The sequence below is a fragment of the Danio rerio genome, chromosome 8 (assembly GCF_049306965.1).
Source record: "Danio rerio strain Tuebingen ecotype United States chromosome 8, GRCz12tu, whole genome shotgun sequence".
Classification (NCBI taxonomy): Eukaryota; Metazoa; Chordata; class Actinopteri; order Cypriniformes; family Danionidae; genus Danio; species Danio rerio.
In genome coordinates this window covers 19,534,362-19,558,852 of record NC_133183.1, presented here as the reverse complement: position 1 = coordinate 19,558,852, position 24,491 = coordinate 19,534,362, and the positions used below count along the sequence as shown (strand labels likewise).

The 24,491-nt window shown below is 35.8% G+C and overlaps 1 protein-coding gene across 4 annotated transcripts in view; it reads left to right on the top strand.

The window, feature by feature from the left end:
- prkcz (protein kinase C, zeta) overlaps window positions 1-24,491 on the top strand; it is a 223,514-nt gene that overhangs the window by 73,119 nt on the left and 125,904 nt on the right. The window contains exon 1 of one of the 4 annotated variants that reach the window (XM_068222963.2): window positions 19,845-20,085. Coding sequence (XP_068079064.1) covers window positions 20,049-20,085 — 37 coding nt within the window. The 5' untranslated portion in view covers window positions 19,845-20,048. 4 annotated transcript variants of the gene reach the window in all.

Sequence of the window (24,491 nt, the reverse complement as noted above, 5' to 3'; positions counted from 1 at the left end):
TCATGCTAGAATTATGCTAGCAACATGCTAATTTATGCTAGAATCATGCTAACAACATGCTAATTCATGCTAAAAACATGCTAACAACATGGTAATTCACGCTAGAATCATGCTAACAACATGCTAATTCACGTTAGAATCATGCTAATACCATGGTAATCTATCTATCTATCTATCTATCTATCTATCTATCTATCTATCTATCTATCTATCTATCTATCTATCTATCTATCTATCTATCTATCTATCTTTTCATACTTTTAAAAACTGTTTAAACTAAATTAACTATTACCGTCAGGCTTTCACAAGCCAGCCTCAAAGTTTGTTCTCAAACTTTAAGAATCTAGTTATAAAATACTTTATATATATATATATATATATATATATATATATATATATATATATATATATATATATATATATATATATATATATAAGCATAGTATAAATACAAAGTGTAACCATGGGGAAGCATTATATATGTATATATTATTCCTCTGCATTCTTATTCCTGATAAAGTAATTTCTTGAATACTGTAAGTAGTTCCTCTGAGAAACGATGCATGGCTGTATTGTAAGTGGCTTAGAAACTCAATGCTGAAATCAGAAAGATTGGCAATGGCAACCCAGTTTAGTTAGTGAGTCCGAGAACGACAACGAAATTGGCAAGAGCAGAAAAAAAGAGGGAAAATCAGGGCAAATTTAAAAGCAAAGTGGAAAAGATGGGGCAGAGGCTGATTTTGAGCCTCAGTTATTATGTTGTCATTGTCAGTGTGTTTGTGTGTGTAAGTATAGAGCAGGTTGTGTGTTGATCGGAGCTCTCAAATGCATATTCAGCAGCACAAATAAACAGAAAGACGGATGATGATGATGATGAGCAATCACAGCAATGTTTGACCTCCTATGATGAACAATAGAATACATTTACATTTAATTATTTAGCAGATGCTTTTATCTAAAGCAACAAACAAACAAGGACAAATCAGTTCATGTCTTTACTTTGCATTCAACTTTTTCACTATAGCCTTACAGATGTTTAAATACGTTTATTTTCTATTAAATGTTTCAGAAAAACTCTGAGGTTTTGTCAAGATAAATAATGAAAAGCAGAATAGAATAGAGTTAAATCAGCTTTTTTGTCAATTCTGCCATGTACAGACATGAAAAAAATTGTTTTTGGATTTGCTAAATGTTTAGGTAACTGGTTGCAAACAATTTATGTGGGCTGAATGTAAACAAACAAATAAAATTTAGAAATGTTTAACTTTATTTGTTTGTTTTAATTCAGCCCATATAAATTGTTTGCAACCCCTTAACTTAAAAAAAAATACATTTTTGAATAAAAACAAAAATCTAATGAATAATAATAAATATAATAGACCCTTGGTCTATTGTATATACATACAATAAATAAAAATAATTATATAAAAAAAATTACAAAAAGATTATAGAATATGTACGTACGAATATGTAAGCTTTTATTATGCTGCACTCGACTGTTGTTTCCTGTTCTCTAATTTCGCTAATTTCACTTTCTAAATATATTTTAGGGTTCTGTTATAATGCTGCCCTGTGCAGTCTAATAAAACGCCAAACAAATAAAAGGATTTTTAGTGTTTTTCTGTTTTCTACAAAACCAAACAGGAGTTAGAGGGTGTGTGACATCATTAGCTTAGTCACACAGTCTGTGTCACTAGTTAAAAACGTTTATTTCTGTGGCTTTGGAGTTTCTTTAAAACATTTGGGATAATGAAAGTACAGGAAAATATATAACGCTATTCAAGATGTTTTTAGATATTTTAATGAAAAAATATCACATGTTGTCATTCGTTCATTCATTTTATATTCAGATTAGTGCCTTTATTAATCTGGGGTCGTCACAGCGTAATGAACTGCCATCTCACATGTTGTTTACAATATTATTTTATATGTTGATGAAGAAATTTTTACATTTACATTCTTCAAATTGTTCCTTCTAGTGTTTTGTTTCTTCAGATTATTCAAATGTTTCATCATACAAAGGAGCAAATGTTTTTTCACTGAAAGCTTTTTAAAAAAATGATTTGATTCAAAAGATCCAACTCTGCTGATGCCAAAGGTGTGGAAAAAATGATTACAACAGAACCTGTTTTGATTAACATGCATATCAAATCACAAATATGAAAAAAAATAAATAAATAAAGTGCCTCATGCATTTACAAGTACATTAATGACTAGTGCAAAGATTGTAAAACAATGAACTTACTGTGTCAGCATAGCAAAAGAGCCGAGGTGCCTAAACCTTTTTTTATGAAGGACCAAAAACCAAACTTGATTGAGGCCTGTGCATGGGCCAAAGGTGAATATAGCAAGCTGGACTACATTATAGTCGCCATTGGTAATTTCCAATTTTCTTTTAACAATATTTAAAAATAAAATGACTTTAATCGTATTAACTTATGCATTTCTAAAGTTTAAATTTTATAATAAACTTGGGCGAAACAGTGGCTCAGTTGTTAGCACTGTCGCCTCGCAGCAAGAAGTTTGCTGGTTCAAGTCCCGGCTGGGTCAGTTGGCGTGTCTGTGTGGACTTCTCCTCGTGTTCTCCTGCATGTTCTCTCTGTGTTTGTGTGGGTTTCCTCCAGGTGCTCTGGTTTCCTCCACAGTCCAAAGACATGCGCTTTGGGTGAATTAAATAAGCTAAATTGGCCATATTGTATGTGTGTGAATAAGGTGTATGGGTGTTTCCCAGAACTGGGTTGCATATGCTTGATAAGTTGGCAGTTCATTTCATTGTGGCGACCCCTGATGAATAAAGAGACTAAGCCGATGGAAAAAGAATTAATAATGAACTTATATGAAAAAAACAAAAAAACAACCAATTCCATTTATAACACAATGGAGTTTAACGTTGAACACACTAGTGAATCTGCACATGCTTTTGCCTTGATTTCCATTGTTTTCTGCAATGTCTTCTATCCGTTAAATGACAGTATGTACATTTAAAAGGAAATCTGGTTCATTTACACGTTTAATTGATGCATTTAGTTTCAGTTAGCTAAACAACAAACATAAATGCATTCCTCAACCCCTCTCTATCATTCTCCCTCTCTTCTCAGATGGGATGCCTATTTTGGGCATCTCTGCACAAGAGCTATCAGTAGGTTTTGTTCTGGATTGAAGCAAAAAGAAGGGGCATCATGGTGGCACGGTGGGTAGCACGATCGCCTCACAGCAAGAAGGCCGCTGGTTCGAGTCTCGGCTGGGTCAGTTGGCATTTCATGTGTTTCCTCCGGTTGCTCCGGTTTCCCCCAAAAATACAAAGACATGCACTATAGGTTAATTAGGTAAGCTAATATTGTCTATAGCATTGGTCACCAAACTTGTTCCTGGAGGGCCGGTGTCCTGCAGATTTTAGCTCCAACCCTAATCAAACACACCTGAACAAGCTAATCAAGGTCTTACTAGGTATACCTAAAACATCCAGCCAGGTGTGTTGAGGCAAGTTGGAGCTAAACCCTGCAGGGACACCGGCCCTCCAAGACCGAGATTGGTGACCCCAGGTCTATAGTGTATGTGTGTGAATGAGTGTGTACAGTATAGTTGTTTCCTAATGATGGGTTGCAGCTGGAAGGGCATTCGCTATGTAAAACATATGCTGGATAAGTTGCCGGTTCATTCCGTTGTGTCAACCCCAGATTAATAAAGAGATTAAGCCGAAAAGGAAATGAATGAATGAAGCATGAAAAGAATGTATACCTTTCTGTCCAATCATCTTTGAAAACTGTCAACTTTGAAAAATACTGTCAACTTTTATTTTCTGAAAATTGACATCCTCACCCTTCCAAAGCACAGTTAAGAGTTGTCTGATTACCCTGCCCAATTTCGACAAATGTGATACGTATGACAAGACAAAATAATGCGTGAAACCTTTAAATATCACCTTCGACTGCATTTCCGACCATACAAAAAAAGAAAAGTATTTACAAGTTTAAAATGCATTTATCAAAGTAGGAATTCCAAACTTTTTATTTCTTATACACAAGAAGTGGAGTAAATGCTCTGTGTGTGTGTGTGTAGGTCTGATATTTCTAGGTCCAGACTTTGAGAAGCTCTGTTTTATAGGGTCTAATGCTTGCATAATTTACTGAATATGACATTTGTCTTTTATTGCCCAATCCCAATTCTCTCCCCCTTTGCCCTTCTTCTTACTCATACCCCTCATTTTGCACAATCACGTAAAGGGGTAGGGGTTTCCAATTTTCTTTAGCTTGAAGACGTAGGGCAAAGGGGAATGATATCATGTCTTCAGTTATTTCCTGAAGATAATTACCAAAACAATAGCGCAACTGGAATATCTGTGGCAGTCGTGATCGTCAACCTCATATGAAGAGATCACAATGACATATGATGACATGTGCAGGTGTTGTAAAGCTGCAAAATTTAGAGCCTTCCCCTTCACACTCCGTTTCAAGGGCCAAGGGAAAGGGGAATAAAAATAGAATTGGGATTTGGCCTTAAATTTTTCACAAAAACTTTAATGAATAATGAATGAATGCGTGTGTTATAATCATCAGTTATTTAGCGGCTGCAGATCGCTAACTGACTACAATTCCACTATTTATGGACTTCAAGATCAGGTCAAGCACCACACACACACACAACCGATTCCTAATCCTGACTGATCAAATCAAATCAAGTTACATCAGATTACATTCTCACAGCCGGAGCATCATTACAAACTGATTACATGGACTTTAAATACAGCGCGCACACACACACTTCAGGGCTGAGTCTTATTATACGTTACTGTGAGCATTACGACGCATTTCTCTTGCCTAGTCTTGCCAGGTACTGATCTTTGTTCTAATCTTTGTTGTTTTATTCATGCCTGCTGCCTGCCTTTGACCATCTGACTGCTTATTGACTACAATTCTGAATTTCCTGTGTAAATCTGTTTGCTCCTGTGTTGACCATTGCTTGCCTGACTATCCTGACCTGCTAATAAATCCAGCATCACTTCACGTTACAGTGTGTGTGAGCTTATACTTTGTGTTTAATGATCTTACATTTGATGGCATTTAAATGTCTTTATTCACACACATAAATCTGTCTTCAATGCTTTCCACAGACGTTTCTAATAGCAGAAATTAGTGATTGGTGACATGATGAAACTCACAATCATGACACAAGCCTTTGCTTATTTCACAGCATCTCAAGTGAGATTAGAAATACAGTATTTACAGTACATTTATACGGTATTTGAGCATTTAAAATAGATCAACAATGATATTTTGGATTGCATAATGCTCTTTCAAGATGGTCATGTGAGATTTAATAATGTCACACAATTAATTCCCCTCTTATAAGATTTGGAGGGCATCTGTAATCTGTGTTGGATTACTGCGCTTCAATGGCTGACATCAGATTTTGTGACTTCTTGTTGCGTCGAAGTCACGAGTAGAAGTGGAGTGAGCGTGTGCTGTGCATATAATCTCCCATAATGCATTCCTCCATATTTGATATAGCCACAGTTTCTGGTGGGTGTTTCTGCACTGTTAATCCTCTCTTTTTTAAAGCACTGACACAAACCCTCCACTTTTCCAGCCCTCTTGTCTAAACATGTCTAAAAAAAGTCTCATCTTTCTCTCTCTGCCACAGATAAAAGCTCTATTCTGGTGGAATGACATTGTGTTGGCGATATGATGATGTTGGGATTGTTGTTTAAAACGAGGGCTCTTCCATCACCTTGTCATTCCGTTCCTCTTTTTTGCTGTTTCTCCGAGCTTGCGTTCACTTGCGTAAGCATTGATCCACAGATGGCACAGCTGACCTGCTCTCTGTTAATGTGTTTGTGTGACCTCCTGACTATGGGAAAACGTTTTATCCCAATGACTTAATGTGTAACAATGTGAAACTTCAAATATGGCAAACGATCATTGCTACACAGACCTAAATAAGAATACACTGCGTAAAATGGGGGATGAAGTCAAGCAGCACAACTTCTGAGACATTGACCAGTGACAGAAAAGACTGGGCACATCAAGACTCAGACATCAAGACCATTTTTGTTCTTCTGGCCCAAGTCAAGCCAGTATTACAAATTGTCTAGGCAATTGTTTTCTTTTGCTGAACAAGATTTGTACTATGGATACAGTTGAAGTTAGAGTTATTAGTTCCCTGTGTATTTTTCCCCAATTTTTCACCACATTTCTTAGCATAGTTGTTTAAATAACTCCTTTCTAATAACTGATTTCTTTTTACTAGATATTTTACTAGACATTTTTCAAGATACTAGTATTCTGCTTAAAGTGACAATTAAAGGCTTAACTAGGTTAATGAGGTTAATTATGGAGGTTAGGGCAATTAGACAAGTCATTGTCTAACTGTAACGTGATGTGAGTGTGGATCCAAATGCAAGTTTATTAAACAGAGAATGGTCAGGAAAGCAATGGTCAAACCAGGAGGAAGCAGAAACAGGCAATCCAGAGTCGTAGTCAAAAGGCAGGCAAAAATTAGCAGACAAACAAGGCGAGGGTCCAGAGCAAAGCAGGGCAGTGTGTGTCTGTGCTGCTTAAATAGTCTCTGTAATCAGTCCTTGACAATCCTCCGGCTGTGTGTATGCAATCATTCCGGATCAGGAACTGCTGTGAGTGTGTGTGCTGCATGACAGGATCATGTATTCCAAAAAATGGTGGATTTGTAGTCCGTTAGCAATTAGTGTATATACCAGCGATCTGCTTAGACTGGATCGCTGGTGATGTGACAATAACGATGGTTTGTTCAGTAAAAAATCAAAAAAATATTGCTTAAAATGGTTTTGAAAAAATACAAACTCCTTTTATTGCAGCCAAAACAAATAAGATAGTTATAATAATTAATCAGTTTATATTTGGGCTGTCAATCGATTCAAATATTTAATTGCGAATAATCGCATGACGACCACGAGTTAACATGCCAATAATCGCATATTTTATCTGTTGGAAATATACTTTAATATAATGTTGCATTTTGAAACTGCATAACTAAACATCCCAGATATATGTCTCAAATGCCAAAAACATAAAGGAGCGTTCTTTTTTAATTCTATGTGTAATGTGAGGTGGTTAAGATTTTCTGGCAAAATGTAATCACATTAATCTCCTCAATTATTTTAAAACCAATTCCGCATACACTTGAAATTTGCGCTTTGGATTTATTTCCTGTAAGTTATCAGGTTATCAAACTAAAATGATTGACATGTGTCTTGTGATTGCAAGGTGTTTGATAGCACTATTGAAAGAACATAGAAAGTCCATCCATTGACCACTGGCTGAAAGATTTGACATTACATTGCACTGGACAGAATCATCTACAGTATTAAGGGCAAATTAAATGAGTACCATAAAAATTGTGATCTGTTTATGCAATTTCTAGAACAAAACCATACAATGGCACAAGCAAATACCTCTAACATTACTGGTTAATTGATTGATATGTGTAAATGATTATGCTTGTATGTGGAATACAGTATATGTTTTTATTTGCCTTAGCCCGTGCATAACAATACATTTACCTGTTCAACTAAATTTGGATGATTTGGGGGAGGGAGGGGGAAGAGTTACAAGGAAAAAAAAAAAGTGGAATTTCATGTTAAATTTCAAGTGTTTTTTTCTACAATAAAAATTGTTGCTGTTAGAGAATAAAGTGCACACAATAAGAAACTGGGTTCTACTTTATATGTAGTGTCCTTAACTACTTTGTGCTTGCATAGAAATATAAATACGATGTACTTAATGTGTTCATAATGTATTGGAAAACACTTCTGGTGCTTTCTGGAGGTGGGATACGGGTACGGTTAGAAACAGGTTTGGTGGTATAGGTTTAAGGGTGGGTTAAGGTGTAAGGACTCATCAACAGTGTAATTACAAATGTAAATACTTCAACAATTACAAATGTAGTTACATGCATGCATTTAATCAATCATAAGTACAATGTAAAAACTTCTATTTAGACAATAAATCCATTGTAATGATTTAATAATTTCAGTGTATTAGTTAAGGCCACTTAATATAAAGTGGGACCAGAAACTGAAACATAACATGTAAATGAAAATTCTTGGCTGAACCAAAATGAAGCGCTTAGCTAAAAAAAAAATAAATAAACACCAAATATGTTTCTTCTTGTGGGTTTTCACCATATACTTTGCTATTTTTTTTCACCAATGCATGAAGAAAAATGTCAAAAATGTGTTTTCACAATTTTGTCTTGGTTTTGAAAGAAAATAATAGTTACAAAAGTAAAAATTATTATTAAATTATATATATTTTTTTAATTTTAAACTAAAATTAATCTTGGATGTCAGATGTTCTACAAATAATGCTTAGTCTGGTTCTATATGAATGGGGAAGAATGCTTTAAGACCCCATATCAGTTAAAAATGAGCCCCCGCTAAGTATTCAGCTCACAGACAGACAGACATTTAAAAACATAATTAAGGAATATTTATTTTAATTTTTTAGCTTTTTAGGACAATTTATGACTTCTTTAATATAATGAAAGGTCTCTGTCCATCTTAACACAATATATATATATATACATATTTCTGAACTTTCCTGTATTCTGCTCTTTTGTTCAGACTGAAGGTCTCGACATCTGAGGTGTTTTTTTGTCAGACCCCAACTAATATAATAACCTAAATGACCTCAGGCAGCTGTGTAAAATAACACACCATGGGTTTTCTTTCGCTCTGAGTGGTTGTTAAGCTAATTGGTTTGTTGTCTGAGGATGGATGTCTTCGAAAAAGCTTTTAAAGTGACCACCATCTCCTTCCCCCTCTTCAAACTGCTTCATTTGGAGGTTTGCCCATGATAAAAGCAGACTATTTCACTCATCTCGTTCGTGTTTACGTTTCTGTAGCTTGAAGTTCCTAGACACCATCTGCTCCTCTTCGGAAAACATATTGAAGACGTACTGTAATGTTTCCCTTAAATCTGCAGATAATCATATAAGACTAACAACTCAACAGCACAGCAAATTAACTCATTTGACATCTTCAGAGATTCATTATATGAAATGCTACAAAAAGTAAATGATCTGTAGTACCTAAAGGTGTCATGAACTGAAAATCAAAATTCACTAGATGTTTTGAGAGAGAGGTCGCTGCACTTTTAAAAACATGCTGTAAGTTTCAAAACTCAAACTTTTTTGTTTGTCTAAAAACAGCTTAAATTGACACCAATTTGCTAAAAGCAAATGTTGTTAAATGTGCTACTTAATTCCATAAGAGGGCTCTACTTTACCGATCTAGGCGCAAAGTTTAAAGCAAAAAGCATCAAGGGCATGTCCGAATCCACTTTTGCTTTTTTAAGGACGGAAAAATACGGTTTGCGCACTGGCGCATGGTCTAACAGGGTTGTGCTTATTCACTTAATGTGTTATGGCAGTGTTTTGAGCATAATGTGCATTAAACCAATCAGAGTCTCATCTGTCATTCCCTTTTAGTTGTGTCTCGCCATTGCGCATTTGCTAGTTACATGGCGGACTTTGTACGTGGAAAAACTGAGGGCTTCACTAGAGAGAAACAGGTAAACAGACCATATGCAGCACGAGGATAAAGAACGAGACTCTTCCATTTGGCCTCTTTACTTTCTCTTCACTTTACTTTTACTCTTTACTCCTTCACTTTCGTGGGTAAGGAAACGATATTGTACGTGCTCTGCTGAAGACATCCATTAGCCTACATATTTAATTTAGTTTGTTAAGCACAAAGATTTGTTTCAAAACTATTTCTAAATTCAGTTCTAATTGCCAGCAAATGAATAAACGAACAATAATAAGGAAGTGTGGTCAAAAAATTCAGTTATATTCAAAGACGTCTTATTCTTATGCCCCATGTGGTGATGCCAAAACCTGACAGGTGAACAAATCTAAACTGGTTTTTATTAAAACAAATATAAATATGCACATAATAAATAATACTGCTAATAATAATATTATACAAAAGCAAATTGTCATGAATAAACTGAAAAAGCCACCCTGAGATGAAGAAGGCATGCAGGCAGTGGTTTTAAATATAGCGTATTTAAAAATTAATAATTTTTGTAACATTTTAATCCTTACATTTTTTTTTTCATATGTAAAGATATTGATGTATCAATGTGTAAGCTTTGCACAAACTTAATGCTCTGCACTGGACTTTAGAGCAGCTTTTAGTTGGTCAATGGCATGGTCTATTTCAATTTCTCAAAATAGCAACGTGCCAAAAAATGCGCCTTTACACACCTCCTTTATAGACCAGCACACCCATGAATACACAGACTGGTGCAAATGGATTTGCTATTTAAACAACATGGTGCAAAATGTGAAAATTAGGGTTGCGCTGGTCTGAAAACAGCAACAAATCGGGCCATACACCTCTTGCACCTTGGGTGTATGATAGGGCTAAGAGTGTTTTTAAACACCGCCTCCACAGAAGAAGATCAACGCCCACTTGGCTTGAGTGCGCAAAAGACACAGTATGTAAATGGCCAATGTGACTTTCTACTTTGATTGAGAATGACTTTAATCACAACTTTTGGGCGTATAACACACCGACCAAGTAAGGGTGCAATGGGAACGCAAGCCTGATCAGGGTGACTCATACTGAACCGTATTTTAATGTACTGAACTGAACTGTACCATACTGCTCAGTGGAAATGAGGCAAGTGTGAGTAACTATTTTATATTATGTGTTTATTGTTTGCTTTGTCTGCAGTAACTTGTTGCTTCATATGTGATGAGTATTTTAGCATTTTAACCTAAATCAGAGTAGCGTTCATCTATGAAGGGTGTAGGCTGTCAGTCTTCATTACAAAACTGTTAGCCAATCACACTAGGGGGTGTATAATACCCCCTAAGTAAATGTTCATGAATCCTCAGTTAAAGAAAAGAAAAAAAAATAAAAAAAATGCTACTTTTTTCGTTCTTATATGTTGTCTTGCAGTATTTAATATTAAAACTGGTTTGAGAAGATGGTATGAGGGGCTTGTGTGTTTTTTTTTTTTTTAAATTGCTATTGGATTTAGTTGCTAATCGTTGAATTTGCTCTTTAGTGTTTGGACTTTCAGTAATGATTTCAAACTACACTGAACTGAGCTAAACTGAACTGATCTTAAACACTAAGAACTGAACTACCCTGATCCAGTTATTACGACCATTTATGTAAAGCTGCTTTGACACAATCTACATTGTTAAAGTGCTAAACAAATAAAGCTGTATTGAATTGAAATGAATTAAAAGTGATTTTATTCAGCTTTATGTAGTGCACAAGCATATACATGTCCACAAAAATAACAGCCCTCGAGTAAAAGTCAGAAAAAGTGTGTTTGATGTGTTTTTTAATGTTGTCTCTGTTGTGCCAGTGTCCGGCTGTTCTTGTAAATGATGTCATCCTGTCAGTCAATGCGTGCTTGGCTTTTTGTTTCACGTTTTCATCAATGCCCACTCTGTCCAATTCGCTTTGTTTTTACCAGCATGAAACATTTGTCAAGCGTCACGATTGGATTACACAGACACATGTGTTTGATAAATACATCTGACAGGCTGCTCAGACTGATTCTGTAGCAGGATTCAGTGTGTGGTCGGTGAGAGAGAAAACATGGAGGACGGTGATATCATCTTTATCATCATCATCATCATCTTCTGGAGGGTTTCAAATGGTTGTCTGAAACATTTAAAGTATTGATTCTGCTTTTTCATTCACTCATTTCTTTTCTTTTTTGACTAGTCCCTTTATTAATCAGAGTTTCCCACAGCGGAATAAACCGCCGATTCTGCTTTCTATTTAGCTAGAATAAAAAAAAAGTAAATCATATATTTGGTAACACTTTATTTTGATGGTCCATCTAAGTATTAGTAGACTGTCTGCTTAATATCTGTTGATACTGCTCCTACAACAGACATTTAACTGACTATAGGAAACTTTGCAAGTACATGTCAACTCATACTAACCCTACCCCCAACCCCAACCTAACGGTCTATGTATAATCTAGTGAGAATTTGTTGGCATGTAGATGCAATGTAACTTAAATTCAACAAACAGACCATCAAAATAAAGTGTGACCATATTTCTAGCCTATAGTTGTGGTCATATGTTTCCACACAATCCAGATTGGAAATGAATGAAAACAAGTACTGTCCTGAAAAGCTCATGTAAATTGCTTGAGATGTACTATGAATGTTTTTTGTTATGTGGTAGTTGTTTGAGGGTAAGTTGTTTGCCCTGAGCAGTTAAACTGTCTGCTGTTGTTCAGAAAAAAGCTCCAGGTCCTGCAGCATCTGAATATTTGACCTGTTTGACCAGCTACTGTATGCTGCTGAGATCCATCTTATTATAATGAGCACAAATGATGGAATTGCAATACAAAAGATGAAACATCCAGTGATGCTCAAGAAGGAAATGCAGGTCTGGGGTGCAGGATGATGATGATGATGATGATGATGATGATTTTTAAAAACATTTTGTATAAAGATCTTATTAAAAAAACTAATAGAAATTAAATATACAAATATGTATTATTATATATATATATATATATATAATAAATATCTTTAGGATGCTGTTCCCAAGCCACAATTTTATCTCATTGTTTTATAAAAAAAGACTTTAATATAAAAATTGATTGCATTAAAATTGTCATGAAAATAAATAGAAAAATATGATATTAATATGATAATACAATATTTTTCAAAGTAAAATTAAATATATTATAAGTATTTTTTTTTCATAAATGTTGTAAGTATCTTTAGGGTTGGGTAAATTGTTTTAGAATATATTTAGATAAAGACTACGATGGAAAATGTGCAGTTTAGATAATCATAACACTTAAATTACATCTTTACATACATTGACAAATACTAATTATTATAATGTATTTAATTTTTTCTACCATATTCTTTTTAAGTGTAATGGCTTTTAACAATTTTAATTAATTGTATTTATGATTTTATTTAAATAAATGGACACACTTTATTTTGATGGTCCGTTTGTTGAATTTAAGTTACATTGCATCTACATTCCAACTAATTCTCATTAGATTATAAATAGAATGTTAGGGTTAGTGTAAGTTGACATGTTTTTGCAAAGTTTTTTATAGTCCGTTAAAAGTCTGTTGAAGGAGCAGTATCAACAGATAATAAGCAGACAGTCTACTAAAACTCTAATGGACCATCAAAATAAAGTGTAACCTAAAAAAATAAATTAAAATGTCTTCATAATTAATTTTTGAAATAAAAAAATATATATTTAGTATTCATTTATTTACATGGCACTTAATTGAATCTCTACTCACCATTACAGAAATTGTTCAAATGAATGCATAAGTTATGGGCTAATTTGTGATTTAGTATTTAATAATGCATTATACACATATTTGAGCTCTATTTGTTTCCTGGATTTGTTTTAAATGACATTTTATAAACTGTTTGAATAACTCTCGTGCTTGTTTGCTTTAATCACAGGATGCTGTTTGAGCACATCCGCTCAGTGACTGATCCACACACATGCAATTTTATTTCAGTGACGCACTACTGGGCCATAATGGAAAACCATTAGAGCTGTACAAACTTTTATCTGCTGACTGTATATATACCAGTCACAGGACCTTCAACTAACCTCTGCATTTACATGAAATCACACAGTCTCTCTTAATAGATAAACGAAAGAGGCTGAATCCATGCTGTCAGGCGTAGAAACACAACTGAATTTAAGGGATAGTTCACCCAAAAATAAAGATTTTGCCACTGTTTACTCGCCCTTCTCTTTCCAATCTGTTGAGTTTGATCTGCTGAGTTTCTTCTGTTGAACACTAACAAACTGTAAACTGGTACATCCACGGAATTCCACTTTAGCCAATTATATTTCAGCACACTGGGTTGCTTTGGAAAACAGCATCTTTCATACATGCTGCCATGAAAGCTCTCAAAGTGTGCGTCCGTGACCCAAAGGCGACCTCCAAATGGACAGTAACAGACTCCAAATTGAGATGCAGATTCAGAGTTCCACATGAGAGGGTTATTAATTGGCAAATGATATAAATATTATAAATGAAAACATTAGGTGAGCAGATTACGTTGTAGCCCCGCGTACTAACAGCCATTTAGAAGCACACAATAGTGCACTTGCTGCCAAAGAAATGGTAAGATTTACAATCAAATTAATACATAATAAACCTTTTAAACTTCATTAAATGTAGATGCTGAATCACTAATATGTGTTGACTTGCACAGTTTGAATTTCAATTTCAAACGGTTTATTTTCAAAATCTGAGGAGGACTATCGCCTGCTGCTTTCAGTAGTATGACGATAAATGTCATGTGAAATGGCAAACTCATATTATTAGCATTTAACATTGAATAATGCACATGAAGTGTACCTGAGGTGATCATTGTCAGTTTTCTGTTGTTCAGCTGCAGGAAATAGAAGCCTTTTCTAAAATATAAACTGCAGGTGTTGGTTAGGACAAAAACTCCTTTTAACATGAAAAATATTCCTTTTATCGCGTGCAATCGCTTTTATTTACACTATTTCAATCAGCCTTTTGGCTTGATAGTTTGGCACGCTGTTTATTTTTAATCTGGTAACCTGCTGATTAATCTGGCAACCTGCGCTTGTGTGTGTTTTGATCCAGGGGTGCAATACCTAGTTCAACCACTGGGTGTCAAACTTACATACTGCATATTTAAACTATTGATGGGCAGTGTTTCCATTTTTAATTGCAGGATTTTTCTGCGATTAATTGCATTTATATATGCGTTTTACTTATTTACTTTTTATATTATATATTTTTTTTATTTTGTGGGAAAGGTGTTGGTTTTTGCATAATGTTTTGTGTCTTATTTATATATTATTAGTATTTGTTTTGTCACTAATGTACTCTTGATTGCCAAAAAAAAATCTAAAATAAAGACAAATAAAGATAAAGATTAAATAGACAAATAAACATAAAGATTGACTGAAAATTGAGCAATGAATTCAAAAGAGAGTGATGCCACCCAACCCAAGCCAGTACTGTTTAACATCCTAACCCTCATGTGACCCACTGTTTGTATGTGTTTGTGTGATGTCTGTGTATTCAGAGCCAGTGAGCGATAAATAATCAATGCATTTATGTGACAACAATACGCTGATCTTGCTCATCGCTAATTTAAATACACATTTAAAATAAAACTTGTAACAAGTGTGCCAAAATGTTTACAGTTACTAATGTTTGTAAATTAACCTGGTGAAATATGGTGATAACTACTACTTCTTTTATTTTTAATTTTTATTGCCTCAATGTTGTGTATTTGTGTATCAAGTATACAGTATGTTACAATGTTGTTAATCTGGCCAATCATTTTGCTGTCAGATGGCAACTAAAATGCATTTCTCCACAGCACAGGACATAATGTGCTCTCTCTCTCTCTCATTGCTGAAATTCCTGGCATCATTTTATAAATCTGCGTCAAGTCCTGCCATTTCTATTTGTCATATTAAACATCTGATTCATACTGAAGGTCACATCGTTCTTTAATAGATACTGTGGCATGCAATAATTGCTTCATTGAGCTGACGGTAAAAGGACTGAAAGTGGATGAAGGAATGTGGTGCGGTGAAGCTGTACGAGCTGAAGCACCGGTGGAGGTGAAAGTCCTCAGATAAGATGAGTTTCCAGAGCAGGGCTGGACTCTGATAACATCCTGAGGAAAGAGAGAGAAAGAGAGAGATTCTCATTGCTTTGGTATTTGGGAAATGCTTTCACAACCTTCAAAGTATTGCAACATCAGCCAGTCGAGGAGAGAAATCAAGGTCTTTGCTGGGGAATTAAGAGAGAACAGGAGAAAAGGAGAGATAGAGAAGTCAAATATTCAGGATTTATGGTTCCAAAGGTATAATGAGTCAAGAATATATGATGAACTCTGATCTCTCTCATGTATGCATGTGTGAGTGTGTGTACATTCAGTAATTATACAAAGTACTATGCATGAATGTGATGAAGTAAGAACATATTGTCCACACGTTTTGTGCCATTGCAGTAGTTTTTTATTTTTTATTTAAATAAACAAGTAAATAAATAACCTTGAAATTTGTTCCATACACCAAAATAGAACAAAATCAAAATTGGGGCTAATAAGATTTGATGTTTTAAGAAGCAACCACTTATCAAATCTGCATCTATTAAATTAAATTAAATTAAATTAAATTAAATTAAATTAAATTAAATTAAATTAAATTAAATTAAATTAAATTAAATTAAATTTCTAAAAATCATTTTAGTTTAATTTAATTTAAGATAATTTTTCAGTGAATTAATGTTATAGTTTAAATAAAATAATGTTTTCTGTTTTATTTTGTTTTAAAATGTAATTTATTCTTGTGAAACCAAAGCATAGTATCATTACCCATGTATATAATGTCACATTATGCTTCAGAAATTGTTTTAATTTTTGGATTTGTAGGCATATGACATACAATATTGACCTTTATTTTTAATGCGGAAGTGCGCTCATTTTTGCAATTGTTTTAGAACTTCTGATTCATTTGCCTATGGAAGAAATAACAAACTACTTACTCTACTGTATTCATGATTATACTGACAAAGCAGAATAATATAATAAGAAAATATAAGTTTGCAACATCAAGCACCAGAGCGAGCTGTCTAAAAATGAATGGAAGTGAATGAGACTGAAAGTGTCGAGCAAAAAGATTCAAACGGCTGCACTCGCTCGTACGCGAAGAATAAGGTCAACACAGAAATACAGTGTTTGATTTGTGCTGTATTTTTAGTATTTTACTAAACATTCTGTAACATTGTGAAATATTTGTTGTCAGTGTACATCATTCACAATATTGGTCTTAAGACATCAACCAATTACTAAAATTATGATGACCCTTATACTAATGGGCTAATTTGTGCAATTGTTAGCCTGTTATATACATTCTCTTTACTTGCTACAGTGCATACATTAGTGCTGAATGATATGGACACAGCTAACTTCAAATGACTAATAATAATAGTAATAAAAACTGTTCTTAATCCTTACCTATATAACTTGTATTTTCCTAGCAAAATCAGAAGCTTTGTGTTTGTAGCATGATGTGAGTACTGTCTCTTTATGATTAGTCGCTTGATCCTTTTCTCATTGGATGAAAACATCTGCTAAATGACTGAATGTAAAGTTAATTTAGCATCTGACCTTATTGCATATGTATTTGTTAGAGTTTCTCTTTCAAATCCAAAATATCTGGGCAGAGAGTATTATTTCAGTTAGTCAGTTTATTGCTTTTTGTGCCATTATCTAATTCCCCAAAATAACTTAATAATAGCTTTATCCACTTTGTGTCTCTGTTGTTATTACATTCACCTAATTATAATCAACTCTGCTTGTTTGCACTGATTTATGCACTGCATTGGTCATTAAGAGAATGAACTGCTGCCTCTTTGTTCCTTAATTCACACATTGTTCATAAATTCACCCACAGACAAGTATTTTTGGATTACACTACACTAAAGCCAAACTTAATAAGCTGTATCCTTTTATTTCTACTTTGTGTGATAACTGCAAAGGTGTTGTCAGGACCTATGGTCATATATTCTGGTCATGTCCAGAAATATTAGAATTTTGGACATGCTTTATTTTGATGGTCTGTTTGTTGAATTTAATTTACATTGCATCTACATGCCAGCTAATTCTCATTAGATTATACGTAGACTGTCAGGTTGGGGTTAGGATTAGGGTTAGTGTAAGTTGACAAGTACTTGCAAATATTCTTATAGTCAGTTAAATGTCAATTTCAGCAGATAATCTACTAATATTAAAATGGACCATCAAAATAAAGTGTTACCAAAGAATCTTCAAACTTTATTCTCAGGCTTTTGAAATGGACGTTAACATTGATGAGGAATAACGTTATTTGGATGTTCAGTCCAGGCTTTAACTTGGCCTAAACATCATGGTGCTGGCCAAGAGAGTAATTCTGATGGAGTGGAAATCCATGACACCTCCATGTTTTTAAATCAACCCAAGCTCATTCTGAAAACGTAGTCCCGTGGACGTTTCTGGAGACAGCGGAATACGTCCCGGGAGGTACGTACGGCTGCATTTATTTTTTTCAAGCGAACGCTGCGGGGCGGTGTGACGCTGTTCCCTTTCGCGCTTGCCGGCTGACCGCTTACCTCCTTGTGGAGGGCCTTCCCGCTGCAACCCGTTTGTCCACTCAGCTCACCGTGTAACGTCGGCAGGCTCGAGATGCAGAGAGGAGGAGTTGACCACGGCGATCGGTTTCGAGTCCGGGGAAGAGCAGTTCCAGCAATCAGGTAAGGCAAAAACAGAATCCCAAAAATTAAATGAACGAGTTTCATAACAGGGTGAGAACGCGGTGAAATCCGAAAACGCGGTAGAAAAAAAAAAATCAGGGCTTTTCTTTTTTTGAACGGCTTTTGTAAACTGTTGCTCGGGTTTAGGGAAGCGAGCGGGCGGGCGGGTCAATCGGTAAAATTGGTTGGGTTCAGGGAAAGAGGAGGGCGGTCAGCCGATTGGCCGTCGTGCAGTCAATCATCAGGTCAGTTGGACAGCGGCCTCTGGCGGGTTGACGCGAGAACAGCGCGGGAACGAACCGCACTCGCGAGAGATTTTCAAGATGAGAAAAATCACACAACAGCGGCCTCTCGCGGATTCGCAAAAACAAAAACTGCAGCCGTACGTACCCGCCGGGACGTATTCCGCGTACTCCAGAAACGTCCGCGGGACTACGTTTCCACAATGAGCCTGGGTTGTTTCAAATGGTTAACTCAAATAGTTTCTGCCCTCAAGCTGGAGGAAACTTTTCTCTAGATTCAGCAAAGAGAAGATGTATGATAAAATATGGGGCCCCTTTCTTAGATGTACAGTGCATCTGAAAAGTATTCATAGCGCTTCACTTTTTCCACATTTTTTTATTTTACAGTCTTGTTATAAAATGAATTAAATTCATTTATTTCCTCAAAATTCCACACAAATACCCCATGATGACAGTGCGAAAAAAAAAAAAAATCTTGCAAATTTATTAAAATATAAAAAACCTGAAAAATCACATGTACACAGATATTCACAGCTTTTGCTGTGAAGCTCTAAATTAAGCTCAGGCACATTCTGTTTCCACTGATCATTCTTGAGATGTTTCAGCAGTTTAATTGGAGTTCGCCTGTGATACAGATGCACTGTATATTTTGACAATGTCTCTTTAATTATTTTTTTCTGTAATATTTTTTCTCTTCTTCCTTTATACATGTCAATCTATTTTGTTTCTTATTCCACTAGTCTTGCTAAGATCTTTTGATAGTGCTGCGTAATTCTTGTATTGTTTGCTAGTGTTTTGGTGCATGTTCTTGTTGGTATCAGCTAATAAAGCAGAAATAATTTTGTTAACATACTGTATATAGATGAAGTACATTATTGGGTGTTCTGTTTTCATAAATAGCTCTATAAATGAAGTAAACTAAAATAAAATAAAATCACTCCTAGAACTTTGCGCTGCTAGTCACATTTATTGTACTAAGATGTAAATCCAACCCCTTCCCAGAATCTCACAAAAAGAGGAAGCATTCATCTCTGCTATATGCCACTCTCTGAATCCTAAAACGTCACCTTCTTACTGCACAAAATGTAATAATAGCATCAAGTCCCTAGAGTCACAGAACCAGGCCAGTGCAGTCAGAAAAGTCAGTTTTGCCCTCTTGTGGCAAGTTCATGTTATAACAAGTGTCTACAAGTGAGGGCAACAACCTGCAGGGGTCCTCCTGAAACAAGAAGAGAGAAGAGAATTGGCACAACCCAAAAAAAAAAAAAAAACATCCGATAAAGTCAAACTGAGCATGCTCGGAGCCACTGTGTTTTTTTTTTTTTTAGAAGTGTGTGTGTGTGTGTGTGTAGGCAGAGGGAGACAGAGGGGTGTATGATGCTTCAATACTGAGAGGGAATGGGAAAGAGTCAGTGGGGACCAGGAGACACGGGCTGAGCTCCAGTGAAATGGCAGCAAGGATGGAAAAGGAACACTGAAGTGGGTCCAGGCACCACCAGCCCATATAGGGATGCTGCTAACACTGCTGTTCTATCTGCGAGTGAAAGGTACCGTTGTACTGAGATAGATGAGATGAAACGGAGGAAGAAACAGGGCAGATTGGCTGTTTTATGTGATGGATAATGGATGGATTGTAAAAAACAACAACATTGTTTGGGTAACTTCTTGCCAGGAACACAAAGGGAGATGTTTAGCACAATGTTCAAGCTGCTCCTTTTACTCTAATTAACGTGAATGGTTACTTGTTATCCATGTTTTTCATACTGACATTCAAGTAAATTTCAGATGATGTGAGGTTCATTTGGTTGAACTGTGCTTTGAAAGTGTCAGTAGTGATTTTGTGTTTATTTTGGCTTTGTATTTCAGTCTCTCTTGCCCTCTGAGACCTCTATCTGTGTCTCTCGCATCCTTTATTTAACTGTCCTCTTTGCTGAGAGAGTTTTTTATTTAGCTCACGGTCCACTACTGGTGACATAACAGCTCGAAATCAGCAACACGGTTTCTAAATGACTGCATTATCATGTCTTTGTACTGTCAGGTCTTTGATCTTTTACTTAGGTTTGGCAAGATCTATTTAAAGCATCAGTTATTTTGCTCTTCTTCACTCTTTGAGGGCTTTTTAGTTGAGTATACCTCTTTTTGTATCACTAAAGTCTATCATCTGAAAGCCGTATTGACATGTGGTGACTTGTATCGTAATATGTTTACCCTTTTGTACCATGTGAGAGAGAGAGAGTTCCTTTGCATTAAAATGTCTATTTATGGATTTGTTTTTCTATTTTTAGCGTATAGCTCAATAGTAGTTCCTCAGGGCTCTGTGCGCTGTCCAGTTTTGTTTCAAATTGAAATGATGATGACAGATTCACTGCATCGTGCTTAACTAAGATGGCTAAGGGTGGTGTATTGCGGTTGTTAAAGGGTCAGTAATTAGTCAAAATAATTAATAAAGGATCAGGGGGGCCAAGTCAGAGAACTCACTCTGGTCCCCCGGGCTCTGCGCTGTTTGGGGAAATTCCAAATTGAACCAAAACAAACCATAACATTTGGCTTAAGATTGGCAAGCAAAATCTCAGACGTTGCAACCTGCAGAACCTGGGAACTTAAAAAAAAAGAATAATAAAAATTAATAAAAACTAGAAGGAGTTTGCATGTTCTCTCTGCGTTCGCGTGGGTTTCCTCCAGGTGCTCCGGTTTTCCCCAATGTCCAAAGACATGCTGTAAAGTTAAATTGGGTAGGCAAATTTTTCTGTAGGGTATGTGTGTGTGTGTGTGTGTGAATGAGTGTGTGTGGATGGATGTTTCCCAGAGATTGGGGCTGGAAGGGCATCCGCTGCGTAAAAACGTGCTGGATAAGTTGGTGGTTTATTTCGAAGTGGTGACCCTGGATTAATAAAGGGACTAAGCTGAAAAGAAAATGAATGAATGAATGAATGAATGAATAAAAACTAGAAGCCATTCCAGTTTGCTTGGTGGTCAGTTTTGCTGCATGGTTGCTAAAGTGCTTGTGGTTGATGTTTAGTCTGTTATGATCCAGCAGATAGTTTGAGACTCAACCGTAAAAGCCTGCTTTATCACCCAGCTGGCAAAAGTCTTAATGTCTAGAAAGTTTTAGCACACCACTTCTCGACAACTGATTTGATTTAGATTTGAAGTAGCATTTATGTTTGTAGCACAAATGGTACAGGAAAAGTCAAGCACTAAAAGCAGACATCCTTAAATAGTGCACTGCAGTCCAGTACCAGATGCTGGCTTTGTTAAAACCAGCCTATGAGACAGAATGACAGCAGCTGCACCTTTTTTCAGTTAAAATTGTGCGAGTTGAATAAACCACAATTGCGAAGTAGTTTATAGTAATGATCTTCTGGTGCTGCATCTTCTAATATATTTATCTAGACCCAAATCAAATATAGACATGTTTTTAAAGTCTAGATATGCACTGAAATGTATGTCTTCTAAATGAAAACATGCACATGGAATAGACACCTCTCTACTATATTTGTTATGCTTGTTATGACAGTCTATGAGTATTTTAGGGATGCATAATATAAACTAATGTAGCCATTTTCTTAGTGTCTGTATTACATCTTACAGGAAATGTCTCACAGGCACATTACAGATGCTCTAAATTATACATCTTCTATGAAAGCATACACTTGAAATAGAAATATCTCTGATATATGTGTGGTGTTTTTGTTTTTGGATGGGGAGGAGGGGGGGGGGGGGGGCAGACACTACTTCTTTGGCTTTTTGGGCTCTACTGTATATCTATATTATTTATGGTTATGACCGTTTATGATATTTTTGGGGACCATAGAGAAATGTAGACATTTTCGTAATGTCTAATTTACATCTTACAGGAAATGACTCACAGACACATTGCAGTTGCTCTGAAATATACATCTAGATAAACCATGCATATCAAGTAGACATCTTTGTGAGATATGTGTGCTATTTGTGTAGGAAAATTCTCAGACAGCTCTGATTTACATTTTGGAGTTTTGTATACTCTATGTTGATGCTTACTTTGACTGTTTAGCATTTGTTGGTGTGGGGACCAAAATACAGAGACGTTTTCTGAATGTCTATTTTACATCTTGCACATTGGCTTAGACTCATTGCAGATCAGCAAATAAACGAAAATGGGTGTCTACATGCACTAAAAGATATCTTCATGATGTATCTGCTATTTCTATGGGAAAAAATCTAATTAAATTTAGAAACAAATCTGTATATAGAAACTTTTAAAACTTTTAGTTCTAAATGAGAAGCTGTGACATTGCATGCAACCAGTGTGTCAAGATCACCAGCGATTTAGCCTTTGCAGAACCCTGGAGAACTACACATCTGCCACCACATGAACTACAACTACCATAATGCTTTGCGCCAACCAACACCCGCTAAGGCTGAAAATAATCTGAACACTCACACACACAGCTGAAACTCATGATCAGTGATTACCTGGACTATAAGAACACCACTCATTTTCACTCACAAGGCTGAGTCTGGTTTTGCAGTAACCTTATGAAGTGTTTCTTTGTCTAGTCTTTTTGTGTTTAGATTCTTGCCTGGTTTTTCTGTTTTTATTGACACTTTACTTCCTGTACTGCCCATGGGCCTGTTATTGACTACGATTCTGGATTTCCAGTATTCTTCTGTTAGTGGTGGGCAATGCGAGGCTTCATGAAACACTGAAACAATCAAAGCAAATGTGTCAGCTTCAAAACGTTTTGAAACCCGTCTTCACAGTTACACCTAGTGGTCATTTTTATGTATTGCTCTGGAACAGCTTCAGCAAAGAAACGGTTAAGCAAATTGAGGAATTAAACCCCACGTTGTAGAGTTGAGGTTTCAAGTGATTTGCGGTGAGAGTTCCTGGCTAGCATGCAAAGGTGATGGGTTCAAATCCAGGGTGATGCAGCTATAGATGTTCGTTTTTAAATGCTCTGTTCTTGTAACTTGTTTGGTTTTAACATTGGTCTGACATCTGAATGAACACTTAGTAAATAAATATGTCTTGTTTTGGTCATAAAAAAGTAACATTATTAAAATACATCAAGTCATAATTTCAGACAAAGTCAGGATTTGAACGTGTGCCATTTGCAGCACAGTAACTTTGTGCACATGCACAGTCCATTAGGCTACATGAGATAGAGGTTTTTTCCAACCTTGTCAGTCAAACGCAGATGCTTTAAATCGCTTTATTTATGTGACCTGGGTGTTTCGAATCATCTTAGTCATGTGACCTGGGTTTTTCGAATCATCTTAGTCACATGACTTGGGTGTTTTGGATCATGCTTTGGTGCAGTGTTTTAAAACACTTGCACTTCAGGATCTCGACACTGTGTCAAAACATCTGTTTCACGTCAACCATCCCTAGCTTCTATTTGCCCCTATTTTGACCTTTGCCTGTCGGACTACTCTTATTAGTAAACTGCACTTGGATCCTCAACTCCATTGTCACCCGACTTACTCTTACACAGTGGATATGTTGGTAAATACATAGATATTTTAGGATGGGCAATTGTGCCAGATTTGTTTTGTTCATTTTTTCTAACCGTACTGTATATTTAACATTTCAAAGACTGTATCTCATGTGTACGCACAGCAGCGGAGTCTCATGGGACTGTTGTTTATGCTTTTTTGTTTGCTGCACCCTTAATTACTTAAAACTCCCTTACACTGTGAAGCTCACTAGTTATGTAATACTTGACTTGTACTAATGTAGTGCACGCACACACAACACGCACACAGACACATGCATGTATGGCCTCAGGCATGCTACTGCTCTCAGGGTCATCAAAACAGTGACAACACAAGAGACTCTTTTTTGGGGGGGACAGTGACTTCATAAAGCTTTGAAGCTTTGAATGAGCTGTTATCAAAGTTTTAAAAAACATCCCGAGGAGCCAAAAGCTCATTATTGATGAAGAATACATGCTCAGTTTATACGTAA